Raw genomic sequence first — 27935 nt, forward strand, 5'->3', positions numbered from 1 at the left:
AAGTGACCATTGAATATGGGTGAGATCCAACCAGCTTTTTCACCCATTCTTGCCCAATTCCCCATCTTACGTCAGATCCCATCTTTTATGGCTTTTGCAGGATCCATGATTCCCAGCACAGCTTTCTTTGGAGGTCAAAGGGAACAGCCACCTTCTGGAGTAAAATCTGGTTGAATCTAATTCAATTATTGGATTTTTTTATTTATTTATTTTCAATCGGTGCCATGGTGGTGGAAATTGCCATCAGGTTGCATCCAATTTATGGAGACCCTGTAGGGTTTTCCAGGCAAGAGAAAAACACAGGTGGTTTGCCGTTGTCTTCCTCTCAATTGAAACACTAGATTTCCTAGCTGGTCTCCCATCCAAGTACTAACCAGGGCTGGCCCTGCTTAGAGCTTCTGAGTTCTGATGAGATCAGGTCAGCCTGAGCCTTCCAGGTCAGGGCATTTGGTGTTATATTGCCTTGCAATGTTTCATTTAAAATGTGAATAAGCAACAAATGGCTGGGACCCAGCTTGTGTGATTTCTTCCAGCTCCTCCTGTACCATAAGTCATGCCATTCAGGGAGGATTCTCAATCCTCAGGAGCAGGTTGTCTGTATGAGTGTGAGTGCACAGAGAAGGTCTGCAGACGGTCTTGCCAAAAAGTGGCATGAGTGGATCTCTGTTGACAGATTTCAGGATCCAACCCAAAAGCCTTGGGTTCAGATGGGCTACTTTTTGAAAATTCCTGACCCCCCCTTCCCCTGGTAAGCATTTGGGGTGGGGGTGGAAATACATTTTAAGAATATTGGCTTCCTCATTATCCTTCTGTCCTACAATTTATAAGCAAGTACAGGCGTCACATTTTATATTTATCGATGACTGGGAAAAAACAATAAAAAATAAAAGGAAAACACGTTGTGATGAAGTCATAGCTTGATTTAATATACTCTAAACTTAAAGTATTTTCTAAGCAAAAAAGTTCATCTTCTTGCTTTAAACATTTATGAATGAAGGTATGTATATAGGTAGAGATTTGTGCATTCAACTACAGCATCTATGAGCACAGAAAATCTAAAAACGTCTCAACTCACTTTTAAGAAGTACCAGAATCAGTGATGCACTACGGGTAGCTTCTGCTCTCAACTAGTCACTCTGCTGGTTAAGACATCTAATTATGCCATGCTTTCATACTGCATGCAGCAGGATTATAAAAGTTACCTTTCTCACACTCCACAGAAATAATGCAGTGGAAGGAAGATGCTTTTTTATTTAGCCAAGCCTGAGCTTTAAAAAAACAACCCCTCCCCCATGAGTGCATACATTAATGAATAGGCTGGACCCACATGAATTGGCGGAGGGAGGGGGGAGGATTTTTTTTTTAAAAAGTCATATTCGAAGAGAATTGCTGCTCCTGTTCTTATATATTCCCTCTGTGTTAATTTATCTGACTTGTTTAAAAACTAACTTGGACGAGGTATATCAGCGAGGGGGAACCTTTCCCTATTTATGTGAGGACAGGATAATGATCCACACAGGGAATTTGATGCCATTTTGTATTTCTCAGAACTCTCTCAGCCCCACCTACCACACAGGGTATCTGTTGTGGGGGGGGGGAGAAGATGATTGTAAGCATGTTTGATTCTTCCTTCAGTGGTACAGAAAGTCGGCATATAAAATCCAACTCAGTGTTCAGTTTATTGTTACAGTCATAGACCAGCACATATATAAAACACAATCTTAAGCCGACACTTATATGAAATACAATCAACAGTGCACATTAAAAAAATTACATAAACCATCATAAAAGTACAAAATTGTGTACATCCATAGACAAACATGTACCAAGTTAAATATAAAAAACCTGTGCAGCGAACCTGCTATAAATAAATTATGTAAACCATCACTTCGGCACATGGTTTTACTATGTATTAAAAGTTATTAGCCGTCCTTCTTTCTTACTATGTCATTTCTTTTCTTGATGGCCAGGTGACAGAATTTGCCACAGCATGAGTTACATGAGCCACCTTATCTTCCAATAGGTATCTAATTTTATCTAGCTCTGTTAACCTCGAGTAATGATTTGATTGCTCAAGACGGGCTAACAGTGGGAAAATGATATTAGTTCTAACATCAGTGTAAAATTCACACTGCAGAATTGTATATGATATTGTTTCGACCACATTGGCTGAACATGGGCAACGCCGTTGCTCCAAAGGTATATGTCGGAACCTTCCTTCCATTACAGCAGACGACATAGCATCAAAATGTACTCTCGAAAAAGCTCATCTATATTTAAAATAGTGATGGTTGACAGATATGGGGCTGCTGTGGATCTAGGGTTTCAATACACTGTAAGATTTTGGCAATAGTGGAAAATCGTATTGACTTTTGATATTCACAAGGCGGTGATGGACCAATGATTTTACTTGCCTCAAGCCTAACTCCAGGAGATGTTCAGGATCTAACCCAATCATGTGTAGCTTATTGATTATTCTGGATGACCATCTTGGATTTGGAATCACTGCTAGAAGGAGAGGGAGTAATCCATTGTGATTTAAATGGACTCTCAGCCAGTAATTGATGGAGATTTGCCAAATCTTTGTTTCAACCTTAAGCAAACCACATTTGACATACATTTGGGTACTTTAAATAGTGCTCTGAGGAAGTCTGATTGGACCCTTTCCAAAGCCACTCTTCTTATTATTATTATTATTAACCTTGATTTTCTGAGCGGACATTTACTTTAATAGTCAGCTACTTCTGACACAGCCATTTTAGCTGTTCAACTCCTATCAAACACAGCCTACAGAGCTCCCTTCCTTCTGGTTATTCCCTATGGCACAATACTTGAATGTTGCATAAATGTTATTCAGTTAAATCCCCTGACCAAGTTACATGGAATGTCTTTGGGGAACAGATACAGATACTGTCTGGTGGCAGCAATTGCTTCCTGGTAGCAAATAAAAGGCTTGCTAAAATGTTAAGATTCATTTTCCAGATCATCAGTCCATCACATTACAATATCTTGAGAATGAAAGTAGTAAGTATTCAGAAAAATTGGACAAATGGCTATTCTTTCTATCCTCATAAGAATTTCATTTAAACTTTCTCGGGATTGAAATGTCTTATCACAGTTTGGGGTTGCATGTCTGGTTTTCAGGATTAGTCATCAAGAGCTGTAGCTTATGAAGGCCATGATGCTGTTCTTCATGGCATGGTAGGTAATTGGTGGATACAAAGCTCTTCAGCTAATTCCCCTCATAAGCCATGTAGAATGCCCCTGACATGACGACTGATGTTTGGGTGACAGAAGTTACTTCCTTATAGAATATAAAACACCTGATATCAAGACATTAGAAAACATGTTTTGCTTTCCCCAGCAATCAAGCTTTCATGTTACCAAGACACTTACTCAATTATCATCTCAATGAATGCAGTAAGTATTTGGACAAAAAATATAATCATATCATAGCCATTGAGATGCTAGCATCATACAAAATTTGTTGACAATCATGTTGTTAGCTAATTTCTTTAGCTAGTTAGATTGGCAGAATAGCTTGATAGATCAGCGCATCTGCATATGCACCACATCTTTTCAGTGTTTCTTCTCTCGCTTAAAAACAAATGATATACATGTAGAGAAGAAGAGGAAGAAGAGTTGGTTATTATATGACACACAGTTGCAAGAGTATCATGGGATATTACTGACTAACTGAAATTGTCCAGGGGGCTGGTGAGCAGAAAGTTCTTTGAAAGATGTTTCCAAGGTCAAAATGGAGATAGGTGTGTGAAAGGTGACATGAAACGGTGCCTTCTCACCTGGCTATCCTTTGAACTGCTGACACGCTGGCAGCCAGCATGGTGTAGTGGTTAAGAGCGGTGGTTTGGAGCAGTGGAGTCTGATCTGGAGAATTGGGTTTGAGTCCCCACTCCTCCACAAGAGCGGTGGAAGCTAATCTGGTGAATTGGATTTGTTTCCCCACTTCTACACATGAAGCCAGCTGGGTGACCTTGGGCAAGTTACAGCTCTGTTAGAGCTCTCTCAGCCCCACCTACCTCAAAAGGTATCTGTTGTAGGGAGGGGAAGGGAAGGTGATTGTAAGCCGGATTGAGTCTCCCTTAAGTGGTAGAGAAAGTCAGCATATAAAAACCAACTCTTCTTCTCCTTCTCATTGATATATTTCTGGTGGCAGTAACTATTGCACTTGCCTCTGCAACATGGAGTACTTTTGCTATGCTAATAGGTGCTGTGAGTCATTCTTTTTATGGTGATCCCTTCTTTTATAAGGAAAAGACTTTCAGAGGTGGTTTGCCATTGCCTGCCTCTGCTCCCTCTCTGAAGGTGCCATCCTTCCCCATTTGTCCAGAGAGGAGTGAGGCAAAGGATTTGTGTAGCCACCATCTCTGGCTATCCTTCTAGCAGGCCTTTTCATATCCAGCCAAGTCCAAACAGCAGCAGATCACCCTTTTACCAGGCACACAAACACAGCCAGAACGCAAAGGAAGAATGGATATTTATATTAGTGATGGAAGGATTGCTCCTTGTTTGACTCAAAACTGCTTTCATGCCTGTGAGCATCCCAGTTAAACGCTTAAAAATGCTATTAAGCTTGCACAGCAGGCCAATATTTAACTAGAATAATGTTTTCATTGCTATTTTTATGCAGGTAGACCCCTTGATCAACCAAACAGTCACCACAGAAGTCATCCTCCTGGGATTAGGGGATCATCCTGAACTGCAGATTCTTTTCTTCCTGCTGTTTCTAGTCATCTACATCATTACCATAATGGGGAATCTTCTTATTGTTGTGCTAGTTGTGACCGACAGGCGACTTCACATTCCCATGTACTTCTTCCTGGGGAACTTGTCCTGTTTGGAGATTTGTTACACCTCAACCATCCTGCCCAGAATGCTAGCAAGTTTCCTAACAGGGAATAGAGCCATTTCCTTAACTGGTTGCTTTATACAGTTATATTTCTTTGGCTTTCTGGTGACTGCAGAAACTTGCCTCTTATCTGTAATGTCTTATGATCGGTATTTAGCTATTTGCAAACCATTCCAATATCAGTTCCTTATGAATAACAAAGTATGTATATCTCTAGCTGCTGGTTCTTGGATAAGTGGCTTTATTTCAGTCTCGGTAGTGGTTGTATGGCTGTCACAGTTAACATACTGTGGCTTCAACGTAATTGACCATTTCTTCTGTGATACTATGCCACTGATCAAGTTGGCTTGTAGTGACACATCTCTGGTTATTCAGGTAGCCTTTTTGTTATGTTCTGTATTCACATTTCCTCCATTTCTGTTGACCATAACATCTTACATTTGGATCATATCAGTCATCCTGAGAATCCCCTCAACCACAGGGAGACAAAAGACCTTTTCCACCTGCTCCTCTCACCTTCTTGTAGTTACAATTTTCTATGTCACCTTAATGATTGTGTATCTCCTTCCAGAAGGCCCCTCCCTGAGGGGTTCCTCAAAAGTGTTCTCTTTTTTCTATACTGTCATGACTCCAATGATCAATCCTCTAATATACAGTTTAAGGAACAAGGAGGTGAAGGAAGCCCTGAGAAAATGGGCTCAGAAAATCTGGTCACCCCAAAGATTTTAGAAAATGCTCCTAGAAGCTCCAAATGTTTCACAAACAGACACAGCTGTGTGTATTTTTTGTTTTAATGGTATGGGGGGGATAAATAGAAATAAAATGGTATTCTTAATGTAATACTATTTAAGAAATAGCACTTATCATTTGTTGTTGTTTTTATTTTACCTCCCTGCCCAACCTATATGCCTGTCCTACTTCCTACACTCTGGTTGTCCATGTGAGGCACAGTGTCCCAGTAAGCGTCATGTTCTCTCTGCCAGTTATGGTCTAGGAAATCCTAGACACAAGATGAGATGTGAAGCTCAAAAAGATTCTAAAATAATTACCCACCAACAGTCCTGGCCACGGTTTGCTTGGCCATACCTATACTGTCCTGTCCTGTCCTGTCCTGTCCTATACTATACTATACTATACTATACTATACTATACTATACTATACTATACTATATTTACTGGTTACCCTTTCTGCAGGTAAAATGTAGTAATTTTCTCCCTGTGACTTGCTGCTCAAGAATCCAAAAGTAGAACATTGTGGAACTCCCTGCCCCAAGATGGGGTGATGGCTGCCAACTTGGAAGGCTTTAAGAGGGGAGTGGACATGTTCATGGAGGAGAGGGGTATTCATGGCTATTAGTTAAAATGGATACCGGTCATGATGCATACCTATTCTCTCCAGGATCAGAAGAGCGCACCTAATATATTAGGTGCTATGGAACACAGGCAGGAAAATGCTGCTGCCGTTGTCTTTTTTGTGGGCTTCCTAGAGACACCTGGTTGGCCACTGTGTGAACAGACTGCTAGACTAGATGGGCCTTGGTCTGATCCAGCATGGCTTTTCCTATGTTCTTATGTTAAGAGACAGGGCTCTCCTCTAAGGGTAGGCTTGAGCTTCAACCTTACACTCCTTGGACAAGTAAGCTTTCTTGCTGGGATCTGTGTCTATATCACAGACCCCACATAAACCACATAAACCACGGATTCCGATGTCTGTACACTAATGCACAGAGTATGGGAAACAAGCAGGAAGAACTCGAAGCCCTAATACAGGAAGGGGATTTTAACCTAATAGGCATTTCTGAAACTTGGTGGGCTGTCACTCATGACTGGAATATTAAGATTGAGGGGTACAACTTGTTTAAAAGGTATAGATTGATAAGGAAGGGGAGAGGAGTAGCACTGTATGTCAAAGATCTGTACACTTGTGAAGAAGTACATGAATCTGAGCGTGGTAGTGCAGTCGAGACTCTATGGGTAAACATAAAAGGAATAAGAAATAATCGTGATATTCTCATGGGGGTCTGCTATCGACCACCAAACCAGGCAGAGGACTTGGATGGGACACTCCTAGACCAGATCACAAAGTTCTCAAGGAGACAGGACATGGTAGTCATGGGAGATTTTAATTGCCCGGATATCTGTTGGAAGTCCAACGCTGCTAAAAATGCAAGATCCAATTAATTCCTGTCTTGCTGACAACTTCCTATTCCAGAAGGTGGACAGGGAAACAAGGGGGTCTGCTATCTTAGACTTGATTCTCACCAACAGGGAAGAACTGGTCGATGAGGTTAAAGTAGTAGGCACCCTGGGTAGTAGTGACCACGTACTCTTGGAATTTACAATCTTGGGGAAAGGAAAACCTGTACATAGTCAGACATGTAGGTTGGACTTCAAAAAAGCAAATTTTAAAAAACTTAAACTGATGCTAGGTAGAATCCCATGGTCAGAAATACTTAAGGAGAAGGGAGTTCAAGAAGGGTGGGCATTTCTTAAAAATAAAATACTGAAGGCGTAATCCCAAACCATTCCTATGAGAAGGAAAAATGGGAGGAGCCTAAAGAGGCCAGGGTGGCTCCATAAACAGCTTTTTAAAGAGCTGAGAAATAAAAAAGACTCATTTAGGAAGTGGAAGGAGGGCCTTATAACCAAAGAGGAATATAAGCAAATAACTAGTGCTTGTAGGGAGAGTGTTAGGAAAGCTAAAGCTCAGTATGAACTTAGGCTAGCGAGAGATGCTAAACACAACAAAAAAGGGTTCTTTTCCTATGTACAGAGTAAGAGTAAGAACAAGGACAAGATAAGCCCATTGCGTGGACCGGAAAGTGAAATTGTAACAGGAGATGAAGAGAGCACAGAACTCCTCAATTCCTACTTTTCCTCAGTTTTTTCTCATGAGGGAAGTGGTGCTCAACATGGCATAAACAGAACATGTGATGAGGGAAGGGATTTGCAGCCTTGAATTGGCGTTGGGGTAGTGCACAACACCTGGTTTCTTTAAATGAAACAAAATCCTCTGGGCCAGAAGAGTGCTAGTTAATGGTTCCTCGTCCACTTGCAGAGAAGTGACTAGTGGAGTTCCTCAGGGATCTGTGCTGGGCCCTGTGTTGTTCAACATTTTTATAAATGATTTGGATGAAGGAATAGAGGGGATGCTTATTAAATTTGCAGATGATACTAAATAGGGAGGGGTAGCAAATATGGTAGAAGACAGAGCCAAGATGCAGGATGATCTTGACAGGCTGGAGAAATGGGCTAGAACTAATAAAATGCACTTCAACAAAGACAAATGTAAAGTTCTGCATTTAGGTAGGAAAAATCAAATGCATAATTATAGGATGGGGGAGACTTGTTTGTAGGGCTGTCAATTCGGTTCGGTCCAAACTGAAAATCAACCGAATTTCCCCTGATTCGGTGATTTTCTGTTCGGACGGATCCGAACTCAAAACTGGCGGGCAACCGGGGGGGCCGAATTCAGCGAGTTCGGGAGTTCGCGAATAAATTCGGCAAATTCAGCCCCCCTTCAGGGGAGCCCGCTGAAAGGCGCGGGCTGCCCTTTAAACTCATCTGAGCCTCCCAGCTGGGAGGCGCAGATGAGTTTAAATGACAGCCCGCGCCTCTCCAGCGGAGCCCGCTGAAGGGGGGCGGGCTGTCATTTAAACTCATCTGTGCCTCCCGGCTGGGAGGCACAGATCAGTTTAAAGGGCAGCCCGCCCCCCTTCAGCGGCCTCCGCTGAAGGGGGGCGGGCTGCCCTTTAAAGATGAGTTTAAAGGGCAGCCCGCTGAAGGCCTCTGCACCTCCCGGCTCCGCTGAAGGGGGGCGGGCTGCCCTTTAAACTCATCTGTGCCTCCCGGCTGGGAGGCGCAGATGAGTTTACATGACAGCCCGCCCCCCTTCAGCGGGCTCCGCTGAAGGGGGGCGGGCTGCCCTTTAAACTCATCTGTGCCTCCCGGCCGGGAGGCTCAGATCAGTTTAAAGGGCAGCCTGAGCCTCTCCAGCGGAGCCCGCTGAGGGGGGCGGGCTGCCCTTTAAACTGATCTGCGCCTCCCAGCTGGGAGGCTCAGATCAGTTTAAAGGGCCCCCGCGCGCCTTCAGGGAATCCCTCTGAAGGCGCGCTGGGGCCGAATTTTCCCCCGAACTCCGGATCCCCCCGAATTACCGGGGATCCGAAGCGGAGGAGTTCGGACTTCGGCACGTACCAAACCCACAAGGGTCAAATTCGGCCGAATCCGAACTGTACCGAATTTTTTTTTTTTTGACAGCCCTACTTGTTTGAGCAGTAGTGTGTGTGAAAAGGATCTTGGGTTCTTAGCAGACCAAACACTGAGCATGAGTCAGCAGTGTGATGCTGTAACTAAAAAGGCAAATGCAGTCTTGGGCTGCATCAACAGAAGTATAGTGTCCAGATCACGCGAAGTGATGGTATCGCTTTACTCTGCTCTGGTTAGACCTCAACTAGAGTACTGTGTTCAATTTTGGGCACCACAATTTAAGAAAGATGTAGACAAGCTGGAACGTGTCCAGAGGAGCGCAACAAAGATGGTGAGGGGTCTGGAGACCAAGTCCTATGAGGAAAGGTTGAAGGAGCTGGGTATGTTTAGCCTGAAGAGGAGAAGACTGAGAGGGGATATGATAACCATGTTCAAGTACTTGAAGGGCTGTCATATAGAGGAGGGTGCCGAGTTGTTTTCTGTTGCTCAAGAAGGTCGAACCAGAACCAACGGGTTGAAATTAAATCAAAAGAGTTTCCGTCTAGACATTAGGAAGAATTTTCTAACAGAGCAGTTCCTCAGTGGAACAGGCTTCCTCGGGAGGTGGTAAGCTCTCCTTCCGTGGAGATTTTTAAGAAGAGGTTAGATGGCCATTTGTCAGCAATGCTGATTCTGTAACCTTAGGCAGATGATGAGAGGGAGGGCATCTTGGCCATCTTCTGGTCACTAGGGGTGTGGAGGGGGGAGGTAGTTGTGAATTTCCTGCATTATGCAGGGGGTACGACTTGATGGCCCTGGTGGTCCCTTCCAACTCTATGATTCTATGATTCTATCAGCAGATTCCCCCTTTTCTTTGCGGTGCACACATTTATTAATTACAAATCACCTGAGTTTAGAATCATATTTAAATTTCACTTTTTTCCCTGAATTTAGTCACATTTACACCCACAAAAATATTAAATGTACAGAGATCAATGACCGTGCATATATGTAGAGAGATAAACTGATGCTTTCTCAGTTACATTAGATTTTCAAAGGTTTATGAATTGAAGCACTTTTTATGCAGATAATTGAAGAGCTGTCAATCAAATTTTATTTCAATACAATATCAGCTTTGATTTGTCATCCAATCCACAAAATAAGAAACTACTTCTGTCTCCTAGTGTCCAAGGAAAGGTTCAACTGGACGTTCATTAACAATCCAGCTCATGCAATGGATGGGAAAGATTAGTTTAGCTGAGCAAATAATAATAATAACAAACATCTTTTATTTATATCCTACCCTCCCCCGGCAATGTCAGGCTCAGGAGAGGTAACATCATAATCAATCAATCAATCAATCAATCAATAAAATTTTATTTCAATACAATATCAGCTTTGATTTGTCATCTAATCCACAAAATAAGAAACCACTTATGTCTCCAAGTGTCCAAGGAGAGGTTCAGAAAGCCTTAGACTGCTGTTACTGGATTTATATCCCACTTTCCCCTGTTTTGACCGAAGTCCCCTAAAGAGATTCACAATATTCCTAAAATGAAATGTTCAATTAAAAAAACAACAACAACCATTCAATATACAACTAAAGCCATTCAATAGATACAACAACTTTGCTTGACTTCTTTGGGCAGCAGAGGATTCTGGGACATCCCGGGCAGCCCATTCCTGAGCCTTCAGCTGCTGGGGATGGCGTGGCTGGCATGGGGCTTTGTGCTGGTGGGACGCTGGCGGAAGGCCCAACTGGTGTTCCTGGACTGTAAACCTCCTCCTAGATACTGCCAAGAAGAATGAGTCTTTCTGATGGTGAAAAATGAGGGAAGGCTGGAAAATGAACTGTGCTGCATTTCATAGGACCTGTATGTGTAAAAGCCATGTGGGATGAGGACTGTAGTAATCTGGAGAATTGGACAAGATTGAGTGAAAAAAACTGTCTGGAGCCAAGCCACTGAAAATCTGGGGAAAATGAAGGGCAGACTGATATTGAATCTACTGGCCCAACTCTTGACTTCCACATATATTCATCAGTTCTTCTGCCAAAAGAATGCATGGGTACAAACTGTAGGTATATGTCCTCCCCTGCATCATCTGCCCATTATTTTTGCAACATATAGGTCATGTCATGGGAGGCTACATTTCTAGGCTTTATGAAGAAGACTGATGAACATTTGGAAATTGGGAGAGGGTCAAATGTTCACAGTCACCCTTCCCCTTCCACAGATTACTTCTTTTCCACTCACACAGGGCTCAAATAGCATTGCAAATTTTTGAAAGAGCATTGCTTTCACTTCTAAGGCATTTCATCAACATAATGGTTTGCATGGCAGATTCTCACATACATACTTTTTTTTTCTTTTAATGTGCCATCTCTGCATTAGCACATCTATCTGCCCCAGGAAGTGGTGATGGCTGCCAGCTTGGAAAGCTTTCAGAGCAGAGTGGACATGTTCATGGAGGATTGGGCTATCCATGGCTACTAATCAAAATGAATACTAGTCTTGATGCATACCTATTCTCTCCAGTATCAGAGGAGCATACCTATTATATTAGGTGCTGTAAAACATAGGCAGGATGCTGCTGCAGTCATCTTGTTTGTGGACTTTCTAGATGCACCTGGTAAGCCACTGTGTGAACAGACTGCTGGACTGAATGGGCCTAGGTCTGATCCAGCATGACTTTTCTTATGTTGTTATCAAATAACCCTTTCACAGTACTACCCTAAGTGGCCAGAAGAAAGTCTGTGCATTGCTTTTTTGAGAGCCTCCTTGAACTCCTGGTTCCTCAAGCAGTAGATGATTGGATTTAGCAGCGGTGTTAAGACAGTGTAGACAACAGACACTAGCTTGTTGGAATTTAATGCAGCGAGGGCCTTTGGCCGGGCATAAATGAACAGGGAAGCTGCATAGAAAATGGTGACTACTAGAAGGTGTGAGGTACAGGTGGAAAACGCCTTTTGCTTCCCTTTGGCTGAAGGTATGCGGAGAACTGTGGAGATGATGCAGAAGTAAGATGCAGTTGTCACAGAGAGCGGGCCAAGGAGTATGAGCAAGGCCAGCAGGAAGTCAATGAGTTCAGCCAATGACATGTCGGTGCAGGCCAGGTTGAGAAGTGGGGAGACATCACAGAAGAAATGGTTGATGACATGGGGTCCACAGTAGCTCAAGCGGGAGATGAAGAAGACTTTCCCCATGGCGATGAAAAAGCCACTCAGCCACGAACCGGCAGCTAAGCGGATACAGAGCTCTTGTGTCATTATGGCTGGATAACGCAACGGGTTGCAAATAGCAACATAGCGGTCATAGGCCATAGCAGCTAGAAGGACACACTCAGTACATGCGAGACTTAGGAAGAAGTAGAGCTGGGTCATGCAACCCATGAAAGAAATATCCTTCTTCTCGGCCACAAATCCCATAAGCATCTTAGGAACAGTGACAGAGACATACCAAATCTCCAGGAAAGAAAGATTACTCATGAAGAGGTACATAGGTTTATGAAGGTTGATATTCACATGGATTAGTGTTACTATTATCACATTCTCTATTACTGTCAATGCATACACAATCAGGAAAAATGTAAATAGTGTTAGCTGCAGTTTAGGGCTTCCAGGAAAGCCTACTAGAATAAATACAGTTACTTGGGTCCTGTTTGTCCATTGCATCCTGGATTATGTTGTTGTAGAGCTGAAATAAATATTCAAAATAAAGTTAAATGCCATGTTTTCTTGCACAAGAATTCTTTAGCATCATTACATTGAGTACCGAATTTTATTTCAATTAGATATCGTTAATTGTCACTTTGTGTTTTTTTTCTTAATCAGAGCCAAAGTCCAACTATTTAAAGCTTTTCCAGTCTGATACACAAATGAATTAAGTTGTTATGCAGCTCAGCAGTGACCTATTCACCTGCCCAACCACAAATCGTATTTTGTGGCAGAGATGGTGCATTATGCTATTTGTGATATGGGATGTTCATGAACATTTCAACTTTTGAGGGAAACTCCCAGCAACTGGACATTCATTAACAATCCAGCTCATGCAATGGATGGGAAAGATTAGTTTAGCTGAGCAAATAATAATAATAACAAACAACTTTTATTTATATCCTACCCTCCCCCTGCAATGTCAGGCTCAGGACAGCTAACATTATAATTAAAATACAATAAATACATTCAGGCATAGAAAAGTTAAAATTTTATAACAAACACTGAATCAAAATTTGCTCTAATTTAATTTAAGAAGAACTGAGCAAGACTGAGAGAAAAAGCTGGGTGGATTGAACCCCAAATTACTCAAGTTTAAACAATGAATATATGTTTGAAAAGGCATTGTGTATTTCTACCATACACACAGACTATTGTCGTAGGCTTTCACGGTCAGAGTTCATTGGTTCTTGTAGGTTATCCGGGCTGTGTAACCGTGGTCTTGGAATTTTATTTCCTGACGTTTCGCCAGCAACTGTGGCAGGCATCTTCAGAGTAGTAACACTGAAGGACAGTGTCTCTCAGTGTCAAGGGTGTAGGAAGAGTAATATATAGTCAGAAAGGGGTTGGGTTTGAGCTGAGTATTGTCCTGCAAAAGTATTGTCCGCTAAGTATCAAGATAATGTGCTAATGAGGGTATGGTATGTTAATATGGAACCATTGTATCCTGAAGTGATCTGTTAATGTGTGTAATCCAAAACTAATCTGTATGGCTATTGTTGAATGTTGTCTTTGTCTGGAGGTTTTTCAGGGTAGGAAGCCAAGCCTTATTCATTCTTAAACTCTCCTCTTTTCTGTTAAAGTTGTGCTGATGTTTATGAATTTCAATGGCTTCTCTGTGCAATCTGACAAAATGGTTGGTAGAATTGTCCAGTCTTTCAGTGTCTTGGAATAAGACCCTGTGTCCTGTTTGTGTCAGTCCATGTTCAGCCACTGCTGATTTCTCAGGTTGGCCAAGTCTGCAGTATCTTTCATGTTCTTTTATCCTTGTTTGTATGCTGCGTTTTGTGGTCCCGATGTAAACTTCTCCACAGCTGCAAGGTATACGATATACTCCTGCAGAGGTGAGGGGGTCTCTTTTGTCTTTTGCTGATCGTAGCATTTGTTGTATTTTCTTGGTGGGTTTAAACACTGTTTGTAGGTTATGTTTTTTCAAAAGTTTCTCCATCCTATCAGTGACTCCTTTAATAAATGGCAAGAATACCTTTCCTATGGAATACCTTTCCTATATTTTGAAAAGACAGCATTAGAATCAGCACCTTACAAACCGACAGTCTGGTTCAGGTTCGTAGATGATACATTTACCATTTGGAGCCATGGTGAAGAAAAATTAATGGACTTTCTAAACCATCTTAATAATATCCATCCAAACATTCAGTTTACCATGGAAAAGGAAATTGAGGGTAAACTCCCATTTCTTGATACCCTTGTCATCCGTAAATCAAACCTTCAGTTAGGTCACAAGGTCTACCGGAAACCAACTCACACAGATCGCTACTTACACAAAAACTCCAACCACCACCCCCGACAGAAAAGAGGAATAATCAAAACATTAATGGACCGTGCAAGACGGATCTGTGAACCACAGTTTCTCAAGGAAGAAACTAACCATCTAAATCACGCACTGCTAGCAAACGGCTACTCCAAGAATGAAATCAGAAGGGCCATTGAACCAAACAAAAATCAGAAAACTCAAGAAAAACAGTCTCCCATAGGAAAGGTATTCTTGCCATTTATTAAAGGAGTCACTGATAGGATGGAGAAACTTTTGAAAAAACATAACCTACAAACAGTGTTTAAACCCACCAAGAAAATACAACAAATGCTACGATCAGCAAAAGACAAAAGAGACCCCCTCACCTCTGCAGGAGTATATCGTATACCTTGCAGCTGTGGAGAAGTTTACATCGGGACCACAAAACGCAGCATACAAACAAGGATAAAAGAACATGAAAGATACTGCAGACTTGGCCAACCTGAGAAATCAGCAGTGGCTGAACATGGACTGACACAAACAGGACACAGGGTCTTATTCCAAGACACTGAAAGACTGGACAATTCTACCAACTATTTTGTCAGATTGCACAGAGAAGCCATTGAAATTCATAAACATCAGCACAACTTTAACAGAAAAGAGGAGAGTTTAAGAATGAATAAGGCTTGGCTTCCTGCCCTGAAAAACCTCCAGACAAAGACAACATTCAACAATAGCCATACAGATTAGTTTTGGATTACACACATTAACAGATCACTTCAGGATACAATGGTTCCATATTAACATACCATACCCTCATTAGCACATTATCTTGATACTTAGCGGACAATACTTTTGCAGGACAATACTCAGCTCAAACCCAACCCCTTTCTGACTATATATTACTCTTCCTACACCCTTGACACTGAGAGACACTGTCCTTCAGTGTTACTACTCTGAAGATGCCTGCCACAGTTGCTGGCGAAACGTCAGGAAATAAAATTCCAAGACCACGGTTACACAGCCCGGATAACCTACAAGAACCAATACACACAGACATTTGTCATTATGCTGTATGTCTTACATAAAAAAAACTTCATACTATATATTCTGAGTAAGACGTTGTTGTGTTGTTTTTTAACACTCATTGAAAAAGATAAAATGTTTCCTGGGATTTTTTCCCCCCAGCATTGCCACAAACTTCAATTTTTTATTGGAATAACAGAAAAAAGGCCTTGGGAAAAATATTCTGGACCATTATACCTAAATTACCTGGGCAGCAAACCTAGGCAGGTAAATTCAGATGTAAGCCCCAATTTTATTATGTGGGGTTTATTCTCAGGAAAGTGCTGTTAGGGTTACAGCTTTACTCTTCTTGGACTTCCCAGTTCAGATTTTTGTTAAACTGAAGTTTGAATTGCAATTATACAGGAAACTAGGTCTGAGACCTGTATTTTGCTAAAGTCTGTGAAGACACATGTGATAACAAGGCAATTCGTAATTTCTGTAATAATCACTTATGTATGAGTGTAGCGGGAGGGAAGGTGGCGTAGTATAGCCCAATCTCATCAGATCTCAGAAACTAAGCAGGGTTGGTACTTGGAAGGTAGACCTTCAAGAAAGACTCTGCAGAGAAAGGCAATGGCAAACCACCTCTGCTTCTCACTTGCCTTGAAAACCTCTTGCTGGGGTCACTATCAGTCGGCTGCGACTTGATGGCACTTTACACACACACACACACACACACACACACACACACACGAGTATAGCAACCCAAAATTCTTCTGCAGACTGAGCTATTACTTTATATCCCCATCCAACTTGTTGCCGTGGTGTAAAGCAACCTGACCTTTGTATAGTATGCCTGAGATTGTGTGTTTGCTGGCTTGCTTGCTTCTTTAGTCTCAGTTAAACATAGGTCACAGCCTTTTTCCTCATGTTTTTGTTCACTACTTTTAGAACTGCCCAATTCAGTTTTAATCATAATAATATAATAATAATTTTTTTTTATTTATACCCCACCCTCCCCCAGCCAGGCCAGGCTCAGGGCAGCTACCAACATAGTTAATATACATCGACATTTAATTACAAAAATGAAAACATTCTAGAATGCTGCATTCCTCTAGTTCTGACTTTGGCACCCAATTTGTCCCTGTAGGGAGAGATATTATTGTGGCGGATAAAGATTTTTGTAAAATACTGTCCATATATCTTATCATAACTCACTGCTGTCACTTAATCAACGTGTACCTTTAGAAATATTTGACTACAATAAAAGAAGCCTTGCTTTAAAAGACACGTCATTACAAAATAATTATGGCAGTTGGAATATTGTGATTGTGAATCACTGTTTATAAGGCTATTATCAGCCACAGCTCACTTCTTATCTGAAGAAGTGAGCTGTTGCTCACAAAAGATCATACCCTGCCAGAAATTTTGTTAGTCTTTAAGGTGCTACTGGGCTATTGCTCTTTTCTACTGCATAAGGCTTAAATCAAAGTTTATTCTTAGAATGCAGACAGACACATAAGCCCACATCTTGCATTGTGACAACATGAGACATTCACAAAAGTTTACTTACATTGCCCACAGAATAGCGTACAAACTTCACTAAAAATCATTTCACAAAAACAATGGAGAGTGAGTCAAGTAACATCTTAACAAGGAATACTCCCATTGTTCCAAAATGGATGAATAGTGTTGCCAGGTCTGGATTGTTGCGCATGAAGAAAACCTGGAGCTTTCTGGAGATGCATATATGCTGAGTGCTTGGTGATAAATGTTACTTCCAAGACAAGTTAATCATAAAGTTACAGAAGAGGTTTTTTTTTTTTGAACTTGCTTTGTCCTCTTTCCTTTGGGATCCAGCAGTTGTCATACATTAATGATTCAATTACTAAAATGTATCTTGATCATAATTTAGCTAGAATTTTTTAAATCAAACTTAACTCTTGAAATAACTTGGAAGCATCCCCATTGAGCGGACAGCTTTTTCGTTAAATGTCTGAAAATGTGTTATAATCTAGAGATGGATGTATTAACAATTATGTGAATTTTTATTAGTTGTGTATCCCTACTCATGATGGGGAGAAATGACTTGCCTTCTGGCCTGTCCTAGTTCGGTGCATTGGCCCTAATGCTGAATGAAGCTGTAACATTAGGGTTGCCAAGTCTCTCTTCACCACCGGCAGGAGGTTTTGGGGGCATAGCCTGAGGAGGGTGGAGTTTGGGGATGGGAGAGATTTCAATGCCATAAAGTCCAATTGCCAAAGCAGCCATTTCCTCCAGGTGAACTGATTTCTATCGGCTTGAGATCAGTTGTAATAGCAGGAGATCTCCAGCTAGTACCTGGAGGTTGGTAACCCTACTGAACATTGACTATTTTTTTACCCAAAGCAGCAGGCAGCAGGACATCTGGGTGGCCAGAACATCATCGGCAAGGGAGCAGTGGAGAGGTGGGCGGATGGATGGGGCTCCTTTTGATGAGATGAGCTCAGTCTGGTCAACCTCCAAGGCTCCCCAGGGAACAGCTACCACCACAACAAGGGCTATGATCAGACTGCAACCTTGGGGTCTCAATGTGAAAGTGCAGAAGCTGTGCATTGTGTTGGCTTGGCTGGTCCTGGTGCCAGCCACCCTCCTGGGAGCAGCATGCAGCTCCTGCATGTCCACACTGACAGCCTGTCTCTAGTGAGCGCCTAGCTCTGCACCATTGTTGTGCCTTCTTGCCATTGCAGACCACAGTCCAACCACCAAGAGCTTCTGGGGCTCCTCCAGTTTGCAAGAAGGGGCTACTGTGATGTGCCCAAGCAACTGCAGGCCTGCCAAGACTGGCCTGCAAGCCACCTGCCACCATACCACTCGGGTCCCCAGTGGCTCACCCAATGGGTGTCCTACATGCTAAATCCATGGCAAGGGAGGGGTGTGTGGTAGAACTGCAGGAGTGGAAGTATGGGAATCTTTCCCCCCACAGGTTTCACAAGTCCCCACTTGTCCTTTCTAGAGGACAGACTCATAAATTTGATTATCAATGACATTACATCCTGGAATTCACAATGTGTTTCCCTTTTATTCAAAGAAAGACAATGCAAGCAAGTTCTGACCCCATGGATTGAATTAAATACATGACCTTCTTGAGCACAATGGAAGTATACAGGACAAATGAACAGAACTTTGCATGCAGTATGGAAGCTAACATTAGAATGCAACACCAGATGTTTTGGTTGGAAATGCATTAACCCAATGATGAGTACATTTTTGATGACAACAAATGGTAAATAGGCAGATTATATATATCCATTGTCTAATTCAGCACTTGTGCCACAATGGCTGCAATCCTGATCACATTTAGAATATCCCATTAACTTCATTGGGATTGAGCAGCCTAACCACATGGACTGCATCTAATTTTCACTAAGGTAACCAGCAAATAAGTAAGAATTGATTAAATCATTAAGAAGAAGAAGAGTTGCTTTTTATATGCCAACTTTCTATACCTTTCTATATATTCTATAAGGAAGAATCAAACCGGCTTACAATCACCTTCCCTTCCCCTCCCTACAACAGACACCCTGTGAGGTAGATGGGGCTGAAAAAGCTCTAAGAGAATTGGGACTAGCCCAAGGTCATCCAGCTGTCTTTATGCGGAGGAGTGGGGAAACCAACCCAGTTCACCAGATTAGCGTCCACCACTGATGTGGAGGAATGGGGAGTCAAACCCGGTTCTCCAGATTAGACTCCACCACTCCATACCACCACTCTTAACCACTACACCACATGCATTTCAATAGGAAAAGACTGTCTTTCTGAATTGTCTGATTACTGCCTCTTTCACCTCCGCATTTCTTAGGCTGTAGATGATGGGATTCAACATTGGGATGACAACCGTGTAAAAGACTGACACTACTTTCCCCCGATTAGGAGAGGAAATGGCTCCAGGTTGGGCATACATAAAAAAGACTGTCCCAAAGAACAAGCTTACTGCCATCAGATGGGAAGTACAAGTTGAGAAAGCTTTGTGTCTTCCTTTGCCCGAAGGGATGCGTAAGATGGTGGCAACAATGTAACCATAAGATATCAGCACAATGATCCCTGTGGTCACAATGATTAATCCACACACCACTAGCAGCACAATTTCATTCATAAAAGTGGCTGAACAGGAGGCCTTCATGACAGCAGGGACATCACAAAAGAAGTGATTTATTTCAGTCGGGGCACAAAATGTCAATGAGAATGTAAAGCCAGTCTGGGTGCAGCAATTGACACAGCCAAAGAAATATGATACGACTACTAGGAGATGACGGGTCTTCTTAGACATAATGACCTGGTAGAGAAGGGGATTGCAGACTGCAATGAACCGATCGTATGCCATCACAGCCAGAAAGAAAGCCTCAGTGGTCCCAAAAAGAGAGAAGAAGAACATCTGGGTTGCACACCCGTTGTAAGAAATGGCCTTGTTCCCAGTTGCGAAGCTCAGCATTGCTTTGGGGGTGATGACTGAGGAATAGCAAATGTCCAAGAAAGATAAGTTCTTCAGGAAGAAATACATAGGGGTGTGAAGTTTGGAGTCTGCACTAATTACAAGAATCATTCCAATGTTACCCATCATTGTGACAATGTACATTATCAAGAACAGAACAAATAGAAGTGATTGCATCTCTGGCTTTCCCCTAAATCCTACCAAGATGAATTCGCTGGCCACAGTGTGGTTTCCCATTTCATTGAACAAAGAAAAAGTCATGTTTTTATTATTCTCTTCTTAGCAAACACATTCCGTGAGTGGTTGAGTAGGCTATCCACAAAACATTGTATCTTAAAGGCAAAGGAGATAACCATGATAACCAGTCTGATGTTATCTTTGATCAGAAGTACAGGTGCAAGCGAAATTCTGTTGTCAGAAATATGATGCAACTGAAAAAGTGAAAAAGGCAATGTTGAAATTCAATTTATTGTTATTGTTCCATTCTATTCCATTCCATAAACCTTTAATGGCATAGCATTGTTATTGTTAATTAGATTTATAGGCCACTCTTTCCTGGACAAACCACAACCACTCACAACCTTTTAAAACAAGATTAAAAACCAATCCATAATTTACATAGAATTTACAATATAAAACCAGACACCTTCTCTATAATAGCAGCATAATTATAGTCATAATGACATAAGCAGCAATAATGTTTATACTATTTGTAGGAATGTAGCAGAGGTAGAAAGAGGAGAGAAAGGGGAAGGGGAAACCTAGTCAGATGGAAAAATATATTGAAATTATAATCCTGCTAAGATTACAGAAAGAGGGAAGGCGGCATGGTATAGCCCAATCTTGTCAGATCTTGGAAGCTAAGCAGGATCAGTACTTAGAAGGGAGGCTGCCAAGGAAGACTGTGCTGAGGAAGGTGATGGAAAAATCACCTCTGCTTCTCACTTGCCTCGGAAAGGCCCTTGCTGGGGTTTCCATAAATTGGCTGTGAATTGATGGCACTTTATATACACACAAAATTACAGAAAAGGTGAGAGGAAAAGGACACTTTATATCAGTGGTTCTCTCTCCATGGCTCACACAGAACTGCACTGGAAGCTACCGTCAACCAAGAGAACCACCTTTACATCCAGACCTGAACCTGGTGAGAAATGGAGGAAGAGTCCTCTTTGAAACCAAAAAGGCTATGCTGGGAAACACGGAATCTGCATGGACAAAACCTATGTTGGGGACTGCTGGAAGAAGGAAAAGTAAATGAGCTTACCAGTAAAAATTGGTGGGATCAAAGCCAGGGCATTTTCTTCTACCACTTTGCTCAGCTAAGTGTAGAATCTGCCTCTGGTGAAGAGCTTAACCCTTTTGAGGAAAGCTACTTGTGCTGGAAGAAGAATAGACTAGACTAGACTAGACTAGACTAGACTAGACTAGACTAGACTAGAATAGAATAGAATAGAATAGAAATTTTATTTATACCCCATCCTCCTTCGGCAAGAGTGGGCTCAGGGCAGCTAACATCATTGATATATATGTACAATAAATGCAAAATTTTAAATGCAATTAAAACAATTTAGTCATTTGCCCTAAAAAAAAAAACTTAACTCAGAGAACACTGGGTGGTCTCTTGCTAGTATCTTTACTATGATAACTTACCACAACAATTTAAACTGAATGTGTTACAACTCATCTCCAGCCAATACAGATCAGTTCACCTGGAGAAAATAGCTGCTTGGCAATTGATCCCAAATAACATGCATGTTTTTTTTTTAAAAAAAACAACAACTCTGTAGGTGTGTAACCTTAGTCACCTTAGTATTTTTGTGTGTTGATCCAGTGGAGGAAACCACAGAGACAAAATATGTCATTTCAAATTTCCCCAGTTTCTTCTCAGTTGTCGTATTTCTACAATAGTTGGTCACAGTTTTGCAGGAAGTCCTGACAACAAATTGCATCTATTACATTATTAGCTCAGTGTGGTTCACAGTTACAGCCTTCCATAAAAAATGTGCGAGATTGTTATGGAGACAAGATTCAAGTCAAGTCAAGTTTATTAATACCGTCAACTGACCAATCACGTGCCAACACAATGGAGACAAGATTCAATTCAGTTGATTTACTGAATATTAGAGCAATTGAGCCAGTTGGCCCTTTCACACAGTGACCTCACTCATATTAAGTTTAAATTGAATCTGTTCCCCCTCCCCGTTAAATTGAAGACTCCAATTGTGTAATATAATGATGTTCTTGGATGCCTCCTCCCCATTCAGTGTATATTGCATTATCTTGTTGCCAGAACTCAACAACAGTAGACCCTAGAAAAGAATTTTAAATTGTAAGGTTGTGCAGTTACCCCCAATAAGGTTAATCGGTTCTTACCACCTTACCATGGATACACATGCTCTGTGGAAGTATTCTTTCCCTGGTCTATGCATTTATAAAAGCTAGCCATCCTCAAAGGAAATTGTGCAGTCCCTGGAGAAACACCAACTTATAAGATGTAATAGCTCCTAAAGAGAACAATTTCCCCACCAGTGTTTCTTTTTCTCCTCCAAGATTAAATATGCACCAGACTTTTTGGTCATCATAATTGATTACATCCCCCCACCATGAAACCAAACTTTATAAGTTGTCATCACCTTGTATATTGAAAATTATGATTCAGAGAAAGTTCTAGGAAGAGGGTTAGATCCCCTGGAGGTTCTCCATGGGCACAGGGTTTTGTACTCATGAAGCACAATGCTTTCTCCTTTTGCTTCCTTCAGCAGCCTGAAATGCCCCCTTCCAATCCAGTCACCTTTCCCTCAGGCACACGATTAGTGGGTGTCAATTGGATTTATTGAACATTTTTCTCCACTTCCATATTGTCTCTTTTTGTACTTGGTTACTCCCTGTGTTAATTATGGTGGTTGAAAAGCTCCCAGGAGACACCCAGGTTGGGAAAAGCCTCACCAAACCATACAGGCTTGACTTTACAGCCAGAAACATGGCATATGTTTCATATGGTAACACTAGGGTTGCCAACCTCCAGGTATTAAAGGAAACAAAAACCTATGCTGCTCTAGTATAGACTGAGGAAACAACCAGCACGAAGGCTCAATTAAACCTTAATAGCACATACCATATCAAAGTTTACTGCACATTTATTCGTCAAAAAAATTACCTATACTTTATATACAATACCAATAGACCTAAACTCCCTACTGGGTTGGTCGCTTCTGGGTTGATAACTGCTCAGCCAGCAGGTGCGCAAAATAATATCAGTGAGCTAGCCAAAGAATGTCTCATTGCCACACTGTAAATTCAATGTTTGACAAACGCACAAGCTCCCGGGTGGAAGATGGCAAGGATGCGGAGCCGGTCTTTCACACGTTTCAATCCTTCTTCAGCTTGTCCATCAATTACTTCCACACAGGTAAGGATACAGCATCACTTGTGCTGCAAATCACCTCTGGGACACAGTATGTAGTATGTACATCTGCTCAGTATTGGGAATCTTCCCGACGCTATCAAAGACAAGCTCCACTTCCTTGCCATCTTCTACCCGGGAGCTTGCGCGTTTGTCGAACATTGAATTTACAGTGTGGCAACAAGACATTCTTTGGCTAGCACAGCCCCGGGAAAGTATTCTTTTATGTAGCAGCGCTGAGACTTTTCTGTTGTGCTTACATTGATATTATTTTGCGTGCCTGCTGGCTGAGCAGTTATCAACCCAGCAGTGACCAACCCAGTAGGGAGTTTAGGTCTATTGGTATTGTATATAAAATATAGGTTATTTTTTTTAAAGAATAAATGTGTAGTAAACTTTGATTGATATGTTATATGCTATTAAGGTTTAATTGAGCCTTCATGCTGGTGGTTTCCTGGTGGTTTCCTCAGCCTCCAGGTATTAGTTGGAGATCTCCCACTGTTACAACTCATCTGAGCCAATACAGATCAGTTCACCTGGAGAAAATGGCTGCTTTGGCAATTGAAGTCCCTCACCTCCCCAAACCCCGCCCTACTCAGGCTCTGCCACAAAAATCTCCAGGTATTTCCCCACCAGGAGCTGAGAACTCTAGGTAACACCTCTATTTTGTGCAAAGGAACAGATTAGTCCTTTTTATGGGGTGTGGAGGGGGAGACCTAAAAAGATGCAGTCTCTTCTGTGTGTGGGTGAGAGAGTGTTGCCATATGTGGAACTGTGTGTGAAGCTATGCAGAAGGACCAACATCCACTTTATGCATACACCCATCCGCAGACTTCCAAGGGGGATGGAGGACAGATGCACATATTTCAGCACCCTTTCTATGGTTTCTTTTCTTAGTCTGCTATTGAACTTAATTCTAGCTCTAGAAATATTGAGAAGACCACTATAAGAACAAACAATTGGATTTTTAAGGTTTGTCCTGGATAAAATATTTATTTTAATTATCATTTGTATAAGCAGTTATGAGTAGGAACAACTACGAACTTTAAGTCAAACATATTCTTTCTTGACATATGTTAACTGCTGAAGTGGTTGCAACTTACATTCATATAAGAGCTGTTTAAGAAAAATAAAGGCTTGTGTCATTAGTCTGGTTCCTCTCATTTCTAAAGATTTTTGAATATAATAGATGGAAAGCTTAGCACTGTTACATAGAAATGCCATACCTATACAGAAACTCGTTTAACAATACAAGAATAATTAGTTTAATCTAATTGAAATCAAAAGACACCATGAAGGAACATTACCATCAGGAGATGGTAATGGCATCTCAAGTCACAAACAAAAGACATAGAAACAAGGAAAGAATGTAAGAGGGGGGGAAAGAGAGAAGAAAATAGATGATAGACATTCAATGAAATCATGATTCTTATCAAACTGTGTTTTGAGTGTACTACAGTAGAAATGAAATCATTTGAAATACCATGGGCTGGCTCCAACCAGCTTTTCTGCTGATATACAAAGATGGAGAGGTCCCATTTGACCACCAAAAAAAGAAGAGAAGAAGAGTTGGTTTTTTATATGCCAACTTTCTCTACCATTTAAGGGAGACTCAAACCAGCTTACAATCACCTTCCCTTCACCCTGCGAGGTAGGTGGGACTGAGAGAGTGTGACTAGCCCAAGGTCACCCAGCTGGCTTCATGTGTAGGAGTGGGGAAACAAATCCAGTTCACCAGATTAGCATCTGCCGCTCATGTGAAGGAGTGGGGAATCAAACCCAGTTCTCTAGATCAGAGTCCATCACTCCAAACCACCACTCTTAACCATTACACCATGTTGGTGTGATGCTGTGAATCATAGGACCTGTATGTACAAAAGCCAGGTGTGATGGGGGGTTGTATTATGGAGGAGAATTGGGCAAGATTGAGTGGAAAAACTGGCTGGATCTAACCTTATGGCTGGAATAAAGCTGACATTCCTTTTGCATGCTGAACAGTACTGCTGGTGTTTACTGGGAAGAAGACATCCTTTTTAGTTGTCTCCCTAAGGCATCTTTGACATCTTGGTTCCTTAGGCTGTATATTAGTGGGTTCAACATTGGAATGACTATGGTGTAAAAGACAGAAACTACTTTGCCTTGGTTAGGGGAAGCCATGGCCCCAGGTTGGCCATACATAAAAAATGCTGTCCCATAGAACAAGGTTACAGCCATGATATGAGAAGTACATGTTGAGAAGGCTTTGTATCTCCCTGGAACAGAAGGTATGTGCATGATTGTAGCAACAATGTATCCATAGGAGATTAGGACAATTGTCGCTGTTACAACTATGATAAAACCACACATTGCTAGGAGTACAATTTCATTGACAAAAGTGTTTGTATAAGAGGCCTGAATAACAGCTGGGACATCACAAAAGAACTGGTTGACTTCACCTGACTCACAATAAGGCAAGCTGAAAGTGAGGCCCGTCTGTGTGCAGCAATTTAGAAAGCCGAAGAAGTACGAAACGGCCACCAGAAGTGCACAGGTCTTTTTGGACATGGTCATATGGTAAAGCAAAGGGCTGCAGATGGCACTGAACCTGTCGTATGCCATGACCGCCAAGAAGAAACACTCGGTAGTACCAAAGAGAGAGAAGAAGAACATTTGAATGGCACATCCATTGTAGGAAATGCCCTTCTTCCTAGTTGCAAAGTTCAACATGGCTTTGGGAGTGATTATGGAAGAATAGCAAATATCTAAGAAGGACAAGTTCTTCAGGAAGTAGTACATAGGACTGTGGAGTTGTGCGTCAATGGTGATGATGGTGACCATGCCAATATTCCCCATCAAAGTGATGATATAAAGCAGCAGGAAGAGGAAGCACAGACCAAGCTGCAGTTCACGGTCACCTTGGAATCCCACTAAGATGAACTGTGTGATCATGGTGCAGTTTTCCATATTGTTTGGTGGGATGGAGAATAAAAGATTGGGGGCAGGGGGGAGAGAAGAAGAAGTTGGTTTTTATACCCTGCTTTTTTTCTCTACTTTTAAGGAATCTCAAAGCAGCTTACAATCACCTTCCCTTTCCCTTCCAACAACCAACACCTTGTGAGGTTGTTGGGGCTGAGAGAGTTCTGAGAGAACTGTAACTAGCCCAAGGTCACCCAGTAGGCTTCATGTGGAGAAGCAGGAAAACAAGCTCACTTCACCAGATTAGAGTTCACCGCTCTTAACCACTACACCATGCTGGTTCTTGTTAACACTGACTGGGTTAAAATTGAGAAAATTGGGAGTTTGGGTTAACAGTGTGCCAGTTTTACCCTTGTGAGATCACACTAAATTTTTGGATTTCAGTAATTCGCAGCAGAAGCCCTCTACATTTAACAGAATATCCTACTGGTCGCTTTTTGACAAACAGCCCCATGGTGCAACAGTTATCTTGCTTGAAAGAATTTCAGACCTGAAAGAGAAAAGGCGATGTGAGCAAAATTGTTCTGAGAGAGGAGGAGGAAAAGGAAGAGGAGGAGGAGGAGAAGAAGAGTTGGTTTTTATATGCCAACTTTCTCTACCACTTAAGGAAGAATCAAACTGGCTTACAATCACCTTCCCTTCCCCACAACAGACACCCTGTGAGGTCGGTGGGGCTGAGAGAGCTCTAATAGAGCTGTGACTAGCCCAAGGTCACCCAGCTGGCTTCGCGTGTAGAAGTGGCAGCTGCCCTCCTCACTCTCTCCCCAGCTACGGCCCTGTTTCCATCACCTGTTATCTGATCCCTTTAACTGGAGATGCTGCCAGTTGAACCTGGAACCTGCTGCGTATCAAGCAGATGCTATGCCACTGAGCAACAGCTCCTCTCCAAGCTGTCTATGTGTATGTGTGTGGGTACATTGTAAATACACATGTGTGACTCTCTGTACATATAGGCCTGTACACACATTCAAACCATGTAATCCCTTTCATTCACTCTGGAGTGGTACATTCTGATTGTTTTAGCTCTATGGCTTCAAAAGCAGAACCGGATAAGATGGGTCATATAGCTTTTAGTATATCTTATGTGTCTGCTTTCTTTGTACATGTTGTCAGATGAAATAGGGTTACTAGTGACTTCAAAATATGGCCCCCAGAATATGGAAATATATGTGTCCAAAATATTAGTTGATGTGGCCATGTCCCAGATAAAGTACTGAGGCCAGCACATACATACAATAAGAAAAACACTTGAATATTGGGAAGGAAGAGGAGGAATAAATCCAACAACATTTTTGAACAATATTATTAATTCCTCTCCATACTAGTGTTGTGATCTTGCTGTGTCAAAATGTTCTGTTCCCTGCAAATTTCTGTGAGCTTTGCTTGGGTGAATATACATTTTATACTTCTCATTTGTATATGTGCTGTGATCCAGAATTCCATAGTACATGCATAATGTTAAGTGAGCTCAGTCCATGCCCCAATCCTTTAAAAAACCACAACATAAACTCACTAACAGAAAATGTGCAAAAAGAATATGCGGTTCTGTTTCACAGTGCAAACAATCTGGTT

General features: G+C 41.8%; 4 protein-coding genes across 5 annotated transcripts; 1 reads left to right on the top strand and 3 right to left on the bottom strand.

Moving 5' to 3' along the window:
• The first annotated feature begins 2996 nt into the window (after positions 1-2996).
• On the top strand, positions 2997-5599 carry LOC130493018 (olfactory receptor 11A1-like). Its single transcript, XM_056866792.1, has 2 exons — positions 2997-3028; positions 4656-5599. Exons 1-2 carry the CDS (start codon positions 3016-3018, stop codon positions 5597-5599), a joined length of 957 nt encoding a protein of 318 aa, XP_056722770.1. The 5' UTR covers positions 2997-3015.
• Positions 5600-11786: 6187 nt separating this feature from the next.
• LOC130492959 (olfactory receptor 6A2-like) lies at positions 11787-12731 on the bottom strand. Its single transcript, XM_056866737.1, has one exon. The coding sequence runs from the start codon at positions 12729-12731 to the stop codon at positions 11787-11789; it is 945 nt and encodes a 314-aa protein (XP_056722715.1).
• Positions 12732-16943: 4212 nt separating this feature from the next.
• On the bottom strand, positions 16944-20248 carry LOC130492967 (olfactory receptor 12-like). Of its 2 annotated transcripts, XM_056866744.1 has the most exons (2): positions 19349-20242; positions 16944-16970 (listed from the first exon to the last, which is right to left on the bottom strand). In XM_056866744.1, exons 1-2 carry the CDS (start codon positions 20240-20242, stop codon positions 16944-16946), a joined length of 921 nt encoding a protein of 306 aa, XP_056722722.1. The 2 variants fall into 2 exon arrangements, with proteins under 2 accessions (XP_056722722.1, XP_056722723.1); XM_056866745.1 differs by lacking the exon at positions 16944-16970 and having other exon boundaries at positions 19310-20248.
• Positions 20249-25418: 5170 nt separating this feature from the next.
• LOC130493019 (olfactory receptor 12-like) lies at positions 25419-26351 on the bottom strand. Its single transcript, XM_056866793.1, has one exon. The coding sequence runs from the start codon at positions 26349-26351 to the stop codon at positions 25419-25421; it is 933 nt and encodes a 310-aa protein (XP_056722771.1).
• Between the last annotated feature and the right edge of the window lie 1584 nt (positions 26352-27935).

This window comes from Euleptes europaea, unplaced genomic scaffold (assembly GCF_029931775.1).
Source record: "Euleptes europaea isolate rEulEur1 unplaced genomic scaffold, rEulEur1.hap1 H_4, whole genome shotgun sequence".
Lineage (NCBI taxonomy): Eukaryota > Metazoa > Chordata > Lepidosauria > Squamata > Sphaerodactylidae > Euleptes > Euleptes europaea.